This window comes from Neodiprion fabricii, chromosome 7 (genome assembly GCF_021155785.1).
Source record: "Neodiprion fabricii isolate iyNeoFabr1 chromosome 7, iyNeoFabr1.1, whole genome shotgun sequence".
NCBI lineage: Eukaryota > Metazoa > Arthropoda > Insecta > Hymenoptera > Diprionidae > Neodiprion > Neodiprion fabricii.
Genome location: NC_060245.1, coordinates 18904041 through 18919184, shown reverse-complemented (window position 1 = coordinate 18919184; position 15144 = coordinate 18904041). Strand labels below are relative to the sequence as shown.

The 15144-nt window shown below is 37.4% G+C and overlaps 1 protein-coding gene across 1 annotated transcript in view; it reads left to right on the top strand.

Moving 5' to 3' along the window:
* The first annotated feature begins 1290 nt into the window (after positions 1 to 1290).
* LOC124186639 (monocarboxylate transporter 10-like) overlaps positions 1291 to 15144 on the top strand; it is a 108662-nt gene continuing 94808 nt past the window's right edge. Inside the window, exons 1-2 of the mRNA XM_046578495.1 lie at positions 1291 to 1810; positions 5973 to 7241. Coding sequence (XP_046434451.1) covers positions 6518 to 7241 — 724 coding nt within the window. The 5' untranslated portion in view covers positions 1291 to 1810; positions 5973 to 6517. The remainder of the gene's footprint in view (positions 1811 to 5972; positions 7242 to 15144) is intronic.

Sequence of the window (15144 nt, the reverse complement as noted above, 5' to 3'; positions counted from 1 at the left end):
TATTTTTGAAATGACAATTGTGTGTTTATTGTTGAAAAATTGATATTAATTTTATCTGGATCACGAAAATTAATTTTCGAATTAGATTTTGAACTTGACGTTTTGAGTTTCTAAATTCCACTATTTTCACTCTCTGTCTATCGGTTTATTTATTTCGACGGGATTTTCACCCGACTGTACCAACATCCCGTAGATCCTTAAAGGAGAAGAGGGTAAAAATAAAAGAATACAAGTGTCTGGCTATCTCGGAACGGACAGTCTGAATCTGTGGACGAGCGTACCTTATGATCATCGCACGAGAAGATTCGAGAAGTTTCTCTTTTTTCTAATCAACTTTTTATCCAACATCCCAAATCTTTGGTTTTTTTTTTTTTTTTTTTTTGGTTTTTTTGCATGAAACTATCGATGCACACCATGTATGAATTATTGTACGAAGCTTCGGGAGATCGGAAATAGAATCCTGAAACTAGATTAGAGAATTAGAAACTAAATTTTCGCAAAACAGGGTTCCTTTTTTTTTGTATGAAAATGTGTGAAAAATTATCTTTGCTTTTCCAGGTAAAATTATAAATCGCTAAATCAGCTTGCTGAAAAAAAAGTGCCAAATTATATTCGTGTCTTATTAACGAAAGTTTGTATTTTGCTCCAAATTGATTTCCGCATCTTTGGATAATTGATATTGTGCGAATTTCACCTACTTTAAACCAAAAAAATAATATTTTTCTTCCATTCGAATTGCGCAGATTTCAAAAATTAACCAAAATCTGACTTATTTCAAATACAATTTGCATCTTTTCCTCCAAATTGAATCCTGCATCCTTGGATAATTGAGATTTTGCGAATTTCACCAACTTTAAACAAAAAAATAATATTTTTCTACCACTTCAATTGCGCCGACTATCAAATTTAACGACAATTAATTAGACTTGTTTGAAATTCAATCGGCATCTTTTTCTCCAAATTGAATTCCGTCATCCTTGGATAATTGAGATTCTACAAATTTCATAAACCTTAAACAAACAATAAAATTCTTCTTCCACGTGAATTGCGCAGAACAAAAATTACCAAAAATTCGACTTGCTTGAAATCCAATTTGCATCTCTCAATATCCGGGGATGAGCTTCCCTGGTACCTGGTCCAAGAGGGGGGAAGGGATTTGGCGAAGTGCAGGAAGGGGAATTGGCGGGGCGGTTGATCGCAGGTCGCGTCGCGACGCCGGGCGTCCGTCTCGTCTCCTCGAATTCTCCCGCGGCGCAGACGAAGCCTCTCTTCTCGGCGAAGGTATCACAGCGGCAGTCCGCCGACAGACCGCGTGCGGAAAGGTCGTTGGGCGTATTTTATCCGTACGACGAAAGGCCGGCGAGTGATTTCGAGATTTGCCGCGCGCGCGATAATCAAACATTCAAATCCTGCGCTCGCGTTCACCGCGTTAATCCGCAATTTCACTCTCATTTCCACAAAATCCACCGGGACTCTCTTATACGAGATAATGTAAAAACCGATCAATCCATCGATCGGTTGACAAAATTTTCATCATCGACTATCACGAGTGAAGATATAAATAAACCTAATAAATCTCAAATCGAATGCCTTAAACGTAAACGTAGAAAATTTCAAACTGATATTCAAAATCGTTGTACAGTTTTTATTTTGCAATTATTATTTTCTCGTTTCTTTTACAAAAACATCGTATACGCAATATATTTTTGCGTACATAATGCAGTTTAAGGGATCGCGGAACAGCGGGCGTAAAAATTTAAAACCCACTGTCGGCGAGGTGATGCAAAAGTGGAGGAAAATCACTTCTCAGGTCCGTTTTTGCAATTTTTGTTCGACTAATCGTTTTTTTTTTTTTGGTTTCTTCGTTTTTATCGATCATTTTATATTCGTTTTTTTTTTTTTTCGTCCCTAGATTCTATGAAAATATTCACACAGGGTTATGATGACGCTTGTGTGTTGAAAAAAAATATGATGAGATTTCCATCGTTGCAAAATTTGATTCAATTTGTACAACGATCAATTGTTTATTGACATGTGTATATCATTCGAAATAATATATGTGACAAGTCTGTAACTTCGTCCCGAAAAGAAAAGAGAAGGTAAAAAAAAAAAAAAACACAACACCCGCAGGAAATAAACAACGAAGCAAAGAGTTTTTATCGCCGTCGTCGAAATTCATTTTTTTTTTGTTTTTTTTTGTTTTTTTTTTTTTTGCAAATTCATTTTACGAGTTTTATGGTATGAAAAATTTGGTGAACGATTTCCAAACCTATGAACACAGATGATAGATTCGAAGTATAAAATATGCGTAAGAAATAAAGAAAATTACATTAAATCTTTTCATTTCGATTCCGAACAATTCGACTAATTTCACAGCAATTCAAACTTCGCTGACAATTCGCACGGCAACATTTTGGTCGCAAAATATTGCGAAAGTAAGTTATTTCGGTTGATTTTTTCATTGCAACAAAAATTCTCTCCGTTCACGGTCAGAAATAAGTGTAAAACAAAAGATGGTAGAACAGAAGAAAAAAAAAATGAAACAAATATATTGATACGAGTAAATTAATTTTTCTTGTTCTCTTTTTTTTTTTTTTTTTATTTTTTTGTCTTGTTTAACTCTTCTTTCCGCAAGTAATTAATCGGTACACTTGTACGTATGGTGAAACAAAAAAAAAAAAAAAAGACCAGAAAAACCAAAAAAACGGAAAACGACTCTGAATGAGAATTAAAAAAAATTCTATGAATAATGAAAACTATATTTAGCTAAATAATTTTTTTGTACCGATTCTCGTATATCAATCGGTTAAATTTCATTATCCGCTGCACGTGTTACGTGATGCAAAACGACGAGCTTCGCGCAGGTTATTATAATACCCACACTAATATACGTACATATGTTGTTCAGGTATAGACACGTTATACATATATGAACATAAACATAAATGCAAAGTATAAATCTGTCGGAGGATCTCTAATTTCAACTCACCGTATGTTTTATCGCTCTTGTTTCCGGTTTTCGAACACACGTAAAAAATTGAACCCGTCAATGTATTATAATTTAGGACAGTCCTGCGTAACATTCGTCTAGATCATTTTTTTCCTACGTCACCGTCACACCTACGATCCGGAATTATAAAAAATTTATCGCGGGAAGAATACTTCCGCGATCAAGATCGGAAACAGTATGTCTTCATCAAGTTTTCTTTTTCATCCGTAAAACAATACGTCAATTTTGTAAGTATTTGAGAAAAAAAAAACATATATACATGTATATATATATCTTCTTCGCCATCTCTTTGTTACCAAATTTTATCGCCGAAGTGAAGTTGGCAAAAAAAAATCGGAAGAATTTATTCGAATGAGGAACAAAAAAAAAAAAGAAAAAAAAATCGTCCTTAATCGGAAACGCATTAATTGTGTCGATTTTTGCCAGATTCCAAATGAAAAACTTTGCGGAAAATTGAAGCTTCGGTTCGTGATTCGATACGTCTTATCGCGATTGTGGAGAATACTTGACAGAGAGATGATATCAAGCGGGAAGGATACGCGATAAAATTAATGTGTGCAGATGAAGAAAAAAAATAAAATAAATAAATAAATAAATACAAATATTTACACATTGAACATCGATCAATATCATCGATAAATGGGGGGGGGGGGGGGGGGGGATTTTTCAATGTATCCTCTTTTCTCTCTCTCTCTCTCTCTCTCTCTCTTTCTCTCTCTCTCTCTCTCGATCTCTCATTCTTTCTCTCTTTCTCTCTTTCCTTTTTTTTTTTTCATCTTTCTTCTTTTTTCTCCACACACACAACGCGTGTATTTACGATACGTACAAAAATATAGAACGGATTAAATTTGTAATTTCAAAGACATCGAATGTAACACAACAGTTGGACTATAGGTTATAATGATATACGCTTATAATGATTCCCGGGGGCAGTTTGAATGAAATTTGCAATAAATCGACAGACAAAGTGCAGAGATTGCGAATATATATATATATATATATATATATATATATATATAGCGTATGTAACATAATAGTTTCGCGGTTATCCTTGCTGCCCCCCCCCCCCCCCCCCCCCCCTTCCGACAATATCAGCTCTGCAAAAGCGCCGGCCGATCGAGTGAATCACCGAAGTAGCGATCGTATACGATATAGCGTTGATAGAAAACTTTCTCACTGAAGGTATAACCTACCTTACCTATATATGTATATACACACACGAACACACACACACACACACACACACACACACACACACACACACACACACACACATACAAGCATACACCTTCTCACACTCTCGCAAAGCCACATTGCCAGCGACGGTACTTGCAGTAGCCTGCAAGACGTTGATTAACGCGGTTGAAAAGAAAAAGAAGAAACAAAAAAAGAGAGAAGAAAAAAAAAAACCGGAAAGAAAAACGAAAAAACAAAAAACGAGAAAAAAAAAACAAGAGGACGATCGATTTTTTCCCCCCTATCCTCCAATCCAATCTCTCTGGCTCTTGCTCTGCGCTCTGTACGCAAAAACGATTCTTTCCCTTTTCTTTTTTTTGTCGTCGTCGTCGTTGTATTTTTATTTTTTTATTTTTTATTTGACCAATTTTTTTTTTTTCTTCCTCCTCTTCTTCTCCTCTTCTTCTTCTACCTGCGCAAATGCTCACGTACGCTATTCGGTACGGAGAGAACGCGGGACAAGGATGGAGGAGAGTTAGAACAAGAAACGGAAAAAACGTCTAGTGAAAAGATAAAAAAAAAAACAAAAACGAAAAACAAAAAATGAAAAAAAAAATAAAAATTAGAAACAAGGAAAGGGAAACGAAACGAAGAAACGGTAAAAAGTTAAAGCTATGTAACATACCTGTATCGTTTCTTTTTGCGCATACATGAGGATGTGAGAATGCGCTCGGAGATCGGTTTTTGGTCGACTCTCGCATGTGTAATAGATGTGAATATAAAAGAGTTGGAACTCTTGCTCTCACCCACGCACAGCCTGAGCGCTTGTCTCGTTTTGCTTCTTACAATTTATGTTTGTCATTCAATGAGATATATCTACGTGTAATGAGCGCTCTCCACGTGTTACAGAATGCGAAAGAGGAAGATGAAAAAAAAAAAAAAAAAAATCGTTTGCGGCTCAAGCCGAGTGATCGATTCAACTCGACCCGTTCAGTATAGAATGAAAATTTTTATACGAAATGACTCAGTTTTTTGTGTACGGAATACAATTTTTCGACGATTTTAAAATTTTTCGGACATGTTTTAGAAATTTGAATTTTTGCCTTTCCACAAAGTCTGCGGTTTTTAATAAGAATAAATTTAGAAAACAAATAGCGGCAATTGATTTGTAAGAATCGTATGTAATTTACAATTATTTGATACGCAAATCAAAATTTTACACCATGGTGTACAAAAAAACGCGAATGGATTAAATAAACTGGTTTTTATGAACAAATGGTCAAATTTTTGCAGGAAACACATTTTGACAAGGCGCGAATGAATTTGAACGTCTACTTATATTCGCCCTCAATTTTTTTCGTTATCCGTGTATTGCGTAAAAGATAATTTCACGCAAAATACTGGTCAAAATTAGCAATAAAAGAAAAAACAATTATACCGCGTCGCTGCAGGGTTTTCACCGTGAAATTTTTTATCGATCTGAGAATAAGTAACTTTTCGTACTGGTACTGCGAAGTGATAGAAACAACAGCGTATGCTCGAAAAATAATTGTACCAGTACGGAAAATCATTGAGAAGAGAAAAGCGAACGAATTTTTAGAACTTGTACATATATGACAACGATGGAAAACTCATAACTTGTGTGAATATTTAATCATATTTCCGATGTGAAACAATAACGAAAGAAAACAAAAATGCACGGATTCGTAACTAGCGACAAAAATGATGTCGAATGTATTTGAAAGAAACAAATAAAAAAAAAAAAAAATATGTATCGATAATATAGGTGCTGAAGGAGAAGAGAACAACATCGTCGAATCGCAGTGAAACAGATAATGCCGGTGACGGCAACGAATACGAAATAACAGTGACCCTGTATTGATACAGTCATGAAGTCAAGTGACCGGGATGATCGGTGCGCGTGTAATTGGTAACCAGAAGAAGAAGAAGAAGAAGCAGAAGAAGAAAAAGCGAAAAAAGAAACCAGCGTGTAAGCGTTGAATAGAACCTGACCTAAAAAAACAAAAAAAAAAGAAACAAACCACGCGAAAGACACACCGAAAAACTACTAAAACTCGTGAAAAATAAATAGTAAGAAAATGTAATCCAGTGAGTGAAGAGAACAAAACGAAAATAAACAAATTACGCGTGATCGAGGTGACGTGGGAGAAGATTTGTGTTAAAAAAAATAAAAAAATAAATAAATAAAATAAATGAATAAACAAACATCGGTAAAGAGAAATATGTCGGAGCGTTACCGAAGCAAGTAAGAGACAAGTTTGAAATTTCGCGTGATCCTCGGGGGTCTGCGGGTCTGAACTGGGGAAGCGTATGATGGACGCTGTCCGAGCAGAACCCGGCAGGACACCCCGCGACAAGGATCGTACACAGAAACTTATTCGCGTGCCAAAAAGCCCGACGAAATACGTCTTCAAGCCCGAAGTGGTGCGCAAGGTTTCACCTACGCGTCAGGCCCAAACTAACCGCAACGCCCTCTGCCGTCAGGACGCGACGTTCTCGCCTAGGGCCCAAGTTCATCACCAGCACGAAAAGGGGGCGCGCAGTCCGTGCAGTCCCGAATCGGCGCTGCGAACGGCGACGTTCAGGTGCGAGGGATGCGGCGAGACACACGATCGCCTCCAGCATCATCATCGGCAGGCGAGATGCCGAAATCGGTGCGATTCCCCCCTCGATGAGGCCCACGATCTACTAGCTCTGCAGGATGCCGCCGCAAGGCGATACCTTCAGGGCCCTGAGGCCTCCGGGGGGCCCCCCATCCTCTACAGGAGCAGATCGCTACCGCAATTATCCATCCATGACAGCGGACTCGGGAGCAACGAACATCCACCTGGAAGACCATCGTCGAGGCTCGTCGCCGATCTCAGGCAGCTGCTCACCCTCAAACAGCACTATTATCCCGAGGGAGGATGGGGCTGGGTCATCCTTGTCGTTGGCGTTATGGTGCAGATATTGTCCCATGGTATCCATGGAGCGAGTGGTGTCATTCTACCCCAGGTCGCCAATCGGTTCGGACCTCGTGTTGGACTTCAGTCAGGTTTGTTTAAGCTTCTTGGCTACCGTGTTGTTACGGAATATTTTTCGGGGGTGAAATGGAATCGGAGTTGCGGCAAAGTTGGATCGATTCGCCAACGCAGCAGCGGTTGGTCGATAGTGGTCGAATTCGTCAAGTATCGTATGATGAGGTATACTTGGCAACACGTTGATTCAATTCATTCTTGATAAATTTTTAATCAGTTTTAGTCTCATCCTCCGTTCGTTTGAAATTCCAAACGCACTTGAAGTCAGTCAAAGTTTTTATTCAGATTCAATTAAAGTCTTACAGTTGCACTCTTATTCAGAATTCATTTCGGGTCTTGTTCGGAGTTGATTCACCTCGAGTCAGTTGACTTGGATTCGGTTGAACTCTTATTCGGAATTCAGGTCAAGTCGGTTGACGTCTTTTTCTAAATTCACTTGAAGTCGGTCGAATTCTTATCTTGAATTGACTTGATGCCGAGTGAACTCTTATCCCGATTTAACCTGAAGTCGGTTGAACTCTTGTCCGACCGACGGCCCGAGTCAGCCGAAGCTACTTCACGCAGTGAAATTAAAAAATGCCCGAGGTTCTACGCACAGACTTTCAGATTGATTCTGACGTATTAAAGGCCATTGTTGTAATCCGCTACCGATCGTTGACCATGGGAGGCAGACGCCATAGGTGGCCTTGAATGAGTCAGAACCAAGTCCAGGAAGTCTGTCAAACACGCGTTCAAGTTCAGGAATTTCGTTCTACTACCAAAGACCTTGCCTTTGTAATACGAGAATCTACCGAACATGATCACGTCATGCGATATCTGAGGTTCATAACCTTTCTTGACTTGACCTTACAGCGGATAACTGTGGATAACAATGCCAACGTCATCGTCGTAATAACTTCATTGTCGTATCCATATTGTCCTAAATTGATTTTGATTCATTTCATTTTCCGTTCCCGTTCAGTGTTAATAAATATGTATCGTTCCGAGGAAGACCTTCACTCGGGTCGAAATGTTAACAAATAAATGATATGACGTACTTCACTGACCTACAATTCCAATACTCATTACTCCACTGTATCAGCGAGGTCAATATCTCAATATTCTTCGTAACCTTTCCATTCGTCGTTACTGTTTTGCGTTTGAACGAGATTAAAAACACTCTGAATATTTTCGGAGAACCATCGTGTAATATGAATTCCAGTACCAACCAACCGTTTGACAAGTACTTGTACCAAGACGTTGTGAGCTATGGGTGCACGGCGTCGTAATGGTCGCGAATCAACAGGTGGTACGATGCACCGTTGCACCTTAATTCCAAATCTCCTTCTTCCTCTCTTTCTCTCTCTCTCTCTCTCTCTCTCGGTACCTTGTCTTTGTGAGAAACAGCAAGAGACCCGCAGCTCATACATCCCGTGTAAGATGACCCGCCTACATGAGTTTTATGAGTTTCGATCATTGGATAATCGATCGATTGATGGATCGGCCGGCTGATTGATCGATCGATCGATCGGGGCTATGTTATAAATCGCGCGTGTCTAACAGCGAGCCTTATAATCGTTACGAACCAACTCGGTAGGTACACGAAATTATTAACGAAATGAATAATAAACGATTCCGAGTTGAAACCTCGACGGATGATGGACAAGACCTTGTTTCTTTATCTGCCTTCTCTTTCCGGAAAACATTCAAGTGGTGAAAGAGAATAAAACACGTCTTACCTTGAACATTCGAGGCCAACGACCATCTGCAATCCATTTCCGCTATTTCTTATTATCGTGCTCTCTCGTGATTTCGTGGTTCGAAAATTGGTTCAAATCAAAAGTTGGAGTGATCCTCGAGGATGCGTAGAGGCCGAAGAAGAAGAAGATGAAAAACGATGAAGATCGTTCTCGCCGATAAGATTGACGAGATTTTTCGATTCTCAAACGGTTCGGGGACTTGTTGTTTGTCTTGTTTCACCGGAGTCGATCGAGTCGCGTGTATCACGCGCTTTTTATCAGTATCATCGAGGAACGGACCGTTTATAGGCACCGAGGTTGAAATGTTGGCCAATTTAGAACCGTGTTTACAAGGGCGGTCGACACGCCGTAACTTTCTCCGTTACGGGAAGGAGTCGCGGTGAGAAAAGGAGGGGACAAGGCGATCCTTTGATAGGCTCGCAAACTGACGCAGACACACTCGTGGTTCGAAGGAGACCGGATGCATCGGAAAGTCGATAACCGGACGGACCTCCGGATACCGGGAAAAAAAAAAAAAAAAAACAGGCGGCTCCGTTTCCACCGACGTGCCAATTTCGTGCCCCCCGCCCCAAAGAAGAAGAAGAAGATCCCTTCCAGAAAAGGAGGAGAATCGGAACGACGTTTATGGGTTGCACGCGTCAATGGCTGCTGCATCCGATGATGAAGTTGTCGCGAGTATAATCGAAGAACCGGAGAAGAGAAAAAATACGTTACGGGAATAATAAGGAGAGGGGAAGTCGAAAAAAAAAAATCATTTCTACACGTTATACGTGGAACTTTTTTTTTTTTATATGGTCACAAAGAAGCAGAAGAATAAGAAGAGGAAGATAAAGAAGGTGAAGAATGATCTTGAGGAAAAAGGTTCTTTCGGAAATATCACTCTTAATATAGAAATTCAAATAGGGTGTTCATTACTTTTCTGGTTGACTAACTTTTTCGGACTTTGAAACTTTTCCGAAATTACTATATTACAATAACCAAAAAAGGATCGACGATAGCGCAAAATGTTTATACGTACCTCGTTTTCCGTAATTCCAATAATATTGAAACAGTTTTTTTAACGATACCTGTTTTACCAAATTTTTCCTAGTTACTGTAACAAATGAAATTTTTCTCAATGAAGAGAATAGAAATCGTGCGAAATTGGGAACCGGAAAACTGGATATCGAATTGAAAATTTTTGTTCCGACCAAGAGAATCGTACGATGAGGCTTGTTATCGACTTTTTTCAGTGTTTTCTTTCTTGATTCGCAAATTCTTTGAACGCAACGCTGCCGGAAACTGTAAAATAAATAAGTCTGAATTCTGGTTGACGAAAGCTCGTCACGTGAGGCTTGATTTCGGGAAAATTGACACTGTCTGAACACGTGTGTAAACGTTTTGCTTCTTCTTATTTCTTTTCAACTTTTTTTCAACTTTGTTACATGTGCGAAAATTTCCGACTGAACGAGAAATGTTTACCGCAGATTTCGAACGTCTCGGTCTTGCGGAAAACTTTCAGTTTCTTCGTATATATTATTATTCGCAGCTTCTTCTCTCTCGGCTTTGAAGACAAACTATATGTTTACTCCAAACTTCTATTTTCATACGTTTATCATACGTACAAAAAACAAAATGAAAAAAATAAATCCAAACTTAATGGTCGATTTTTCCATAAAATTTAGCAATTATTTTTATCTCTGGCGATTCTTCTTAAATTGGTTACCAGAACTTAATTCGATTGGTTTTTAAACCGAGATTAAAATAATTTTCATTTATTTACACGATTTTTAATTAAAAATATGGATGGTGAAAAAAAAAATTGTACCACTTCACGTAGATCGATTAGAAATTAGAAAAAAAAACTTGTCGAGATTTCTTCTGAAGTAATAAGAAATCACATACTGAAATGTATTTAAAATCATTGTTACCGATCTTACGATTTCTATACACGTACATTATTGATTTGTTTGAAACATAGAGAGCAAAAACCCTTTTTCTTTTGTGGATAAAAATCTTAAGGTCAATTAAAACTGCGCATAAATTCGTAGTAACGACCGATCGATGAACGTAGAAAATTCGCACCCACAGCTAAACTGAAAAAAATTTCATTTGTTACAGTAGCTGGAAAAATTCAGTAAAACAAGTATCGTTAAAGAAACTGTTCGAATATCGTTGGAATTAGGAAAAACGAGGTACGCGTAAACATTTTGCGCTATCGTCGATCCTTTTTTGGTTATTGCAATGCAAAATCAGTTTGTAAGGCTTACTTTACATTTTTAGTTAAACAAGGCTTTGACGTTAATTTATCGTTGCACGAGCGTTGAATTTTCGCAACAGTTGCAAGAAAATCTAGCAGCAGTGATCGTAATGAGAAAGAATATTAACGGATACTAATTTTTATTTTCTACCTAGAACTATATTTTGTCGATCGTGGTAAAAAATGAAAATAGTCAAGGACCGAGCGGTAACCGGAAATAAAAATTTCTCACAGTGTATAAAAAATAAGAAGAAAATTCAAACGAATGAAATCGCTTTCGAGAATTTCGCACGAGGTACACAATAAAGCCGGTGTTTGATTTTGTCGGGCTTTGATTCATGCAGCGTGCTGAAATTAACTCGGCTGCGTATCAAACGCTAATAACAGGTGCGCGTGCGTTCAAAACTAGGACTTAATGGCGGATGTGTTTGTGTATGGAATCGATGTTTGTGCTTGCGTGTATAATTGACGGACGATGCAGACCTGCAATCTCGCACGCGATATTAAATCGCTGATCTGCCGAACGTTTGAACAACAGCTTAAATTTTCTTCCACGTAACGGGGCGGATGCCAGCTTTTTTTATTTTCATCAGACACGAATCGCGACTAATTCCAATGATTTTCTCACGTCACTACCCCCTTTTTTTTTCTTTTTTTTTCTCTCACCGGCCATGCGACCGGACATTTCTTTGAAACTGCGACCTCAAATATATTCGTCGCGAGCTTTTCACAGTTACAAAATTGGTGCAAAAGAGTTGTCGAGAAAATTTTGCAAGGCTTTAAAAAAAAAAAATAATTAAAAACTTGACTTCGTTTGGGTTAATAATTTCTCGATCGAAGAATCTGTTCGATTTTTTTATTTTTATTTTTTTTTTTTTTTTTTTGTACCCGAACTGTTAAAAAATAAAGCAACGACTTGTTCTTTCAAGCGATTTGCACGAGAAGTAATTTTCAAAATCCAAAAATAGAAGTATCGTTCAATTCTACGATCGAATCGAAAAAACTGTACGGCTATGTTCGTTTGTGAAAAACAAAAAAAAAAAAAAACGATCCAATTTTGCAAATCAAACAATTTTCCTCGCTGCTAATCATCGTTATCGTTATTGTTATTATTACTATTACAATGCGAGTTACGAGTGCCTAATTCTTCCTGGATATAATATCGTCGATAAATTACGCCAAAGGCTAACCGAGCTCCGATATGTGTTATTATAATAATACAAAAACACACATGCCGATCAAAAGATATCACGGAACCAGATTTTGTTTTAACGTATTCGTTAAGCCGATTAAGTTATACGCAGACAGACGGACAGACAGCCTATATATATATATATATATATATATATATAGTTGCTCGTCGAATTCTCGACGATTCTTTTCTTGTGCCAACAAATTACAAATCGGCGCTTTTGACGTTTACCACTTTCCTGTATTTATTTCATTCTCTTTGATTTGCCATTTGCAATTACCGCTTTGCAATTACCGCTTTGCATTCTTTGCTTTTTCTATTAAATCAAACGCGAAGCTAATTGTAAGCTGAGTGAAAGAGAAGAAAAAAGGAAAGAAAAAAAAAAAAAAACAACCATAAAAAAAACAATAAAATTTCATTGTATCTTCTTCTTTTTTTTTTTTTTCAACTACCAACCGTTATTTTTCTCCCTTTGTTTTTTTCAAATTTTCATAATATATTGTTCAGTTTGTAACATTGAAAATATTAAACACCAAACGATATTTCAATTTCCTAAAACAATTTATATTTTTATTGTTAACAGTATTGTTATTATCCTCAAATAACGAGCATTGAATCGTAGGCGAAACATCACCAAGTCACGTCGGTATTGTTTATGAATGATATAAACGATTATAAACGGCGTTGTAAATATGAGGAGAAGAAAATTTAAACAGAGTTATTGCTCGCCTCTATTTTCGCAACAGGAAACCCGTTTGCAATTAGTCCGTTACCACCGGCTTAATACCTTCAAATCCTTCCACGCTGTTCGTGTACCTACTAATATATATATATATGTATATATGTATATAATATATATTCGTTCCTGTACAGTCCTACGAAATGTGCACAGATGCGTAATAACAAGAGAGACGGATGCTTTTGACCAGATGCTTTGGACCTTTATCAATTTAAACGCCGCACCGAAATAACCGTCGGTCTAAAACAGCAAGAAAAATTTAGAAAATAAGGAGCTTGAAATTTGTTTTAAGGAATTTTTTCTATCGATTGTCTGAACGAGCTGAAATTATTATTTTTTTTTTTTTTTTATTCAAGCAGATAAGAACTGATATGGATGACAAACCTGAATACCGTTTTTTTTTTTTTTCGCAATGCTTTTCATCACCCCAAACGAAGAGATTTCGAGAGAAAAATTTGGAAAACAAAAATAAAAATACTGCAAAAATATACAAACTGCTGAAAAAAATCGATTTATTTCTGGTCATAGAAACGGTAGTACAAATTGAATGGGATATGGACATTTTTTACGTCCATCGTTTCGTTGTAAAATCCTGTAAGTTTTACATTTTTTCATTGAGCCTGGGAGAGACTAAGATTTTTTTGAAAACCTGTTGTTCGGATTCTAGAGGTTCGAAAACGTGAAGATTCGTTGAAATTGGACGAAATGGGTTTTCGAACGAAGCCAATACTTTTTTTTTTTACATCACGCAAGTTGGTAAAAATTAGAAAACGGCGTGGGTTGTAAAAGTAAAAGAATGTAAGGAATAAAAAACGGAAATTCGTAGCAATATCCTAAAACACTTGGAAACTTGAAGATTGTTGGGATAAGGATTGAAAAAATTTTTCGTGTACAACTAACAAAGAATTTTTACTCTACTACTGATGGATTGAATAAAAAACTCGAAGCTCTTTAAACGTTCGAAAAGAGTCGAAAAATCGATATAATGAAAATTGAAAATACCGAAACAAAATTGAAAAATAACCTCCTTATAGTTGGCTGTAAAAAAAAAAAATCATGAAAATCTTAGAAATTTGCATCGTCAAATTGATTCGAAAATCGTAATTTGGAAAAACTACGAGTAGAACGAGAAAGACGTTACGACCCGTACATCAAATTAGAGTGTAAAAGAAAGAAAATATGAAAAAGAAAAATATCCCGCTCGATACTTTTGATCAAAAATTTTCTCCCGCTTATCGAGTGTGAAATATTCGCGAGGTGGAAATTTTCTAGTTTTCTAAACTGCGTTGCAGCGCGACAAACAAGCCATGGGTTTCTCCGGATGGGTTAAACGGGGCTCCGTAACCTTTCATGCAGAACTGACAGCGCGAAACGACGGAACGTATCTAGTTTTTGCATCGAACTGCACATCCGGACTAGGGCAATGAGGCGATGCGGCGTCGCGTTATTTCAGAGAAAACGATGCAAAATGTGCCGGATTCAGAATTCAGGTTAACACAATCCAGATCCCGGACCATATTCCTGTTCTACTTGATATCCTTTCTTTCTCGAAAGCTCCTTGTTCCTACTTCAGAATCCAGGATGCGCAGAATTGTGAAATTTTTACGAAAAACTGTAAAATAAATGAGGATTTCCTGTGTCAAAGTATTTCAAATGATCCGTGTTATTTTTTATAACCCCGTAACACCCCCTGAGTGAAAGGTTTCGGCGAGAAACATCGAATTTTGAATTTTTTTTTTTTTTTTCTTGACTTTACACTCACCATATTGAATCCGCCATTTTGGATTTAGAAATGATCAAATTCTGACTTTGGATTCGTGATCAGCGATCCCAAAAACCCTCGAGAAACAATTTTAGGCGAGAATCATCGAATTTTCACAAATTTTTTGATTTTACAGCCGCCATATTGGATTCACTATTTTTTTATTTAAAAACTATAAAATTCTGACTTCGAATTCGTGATCGGCGACCCAAAGAACCCCCCGGATTAACAAAATTGAGGCCAAAATAT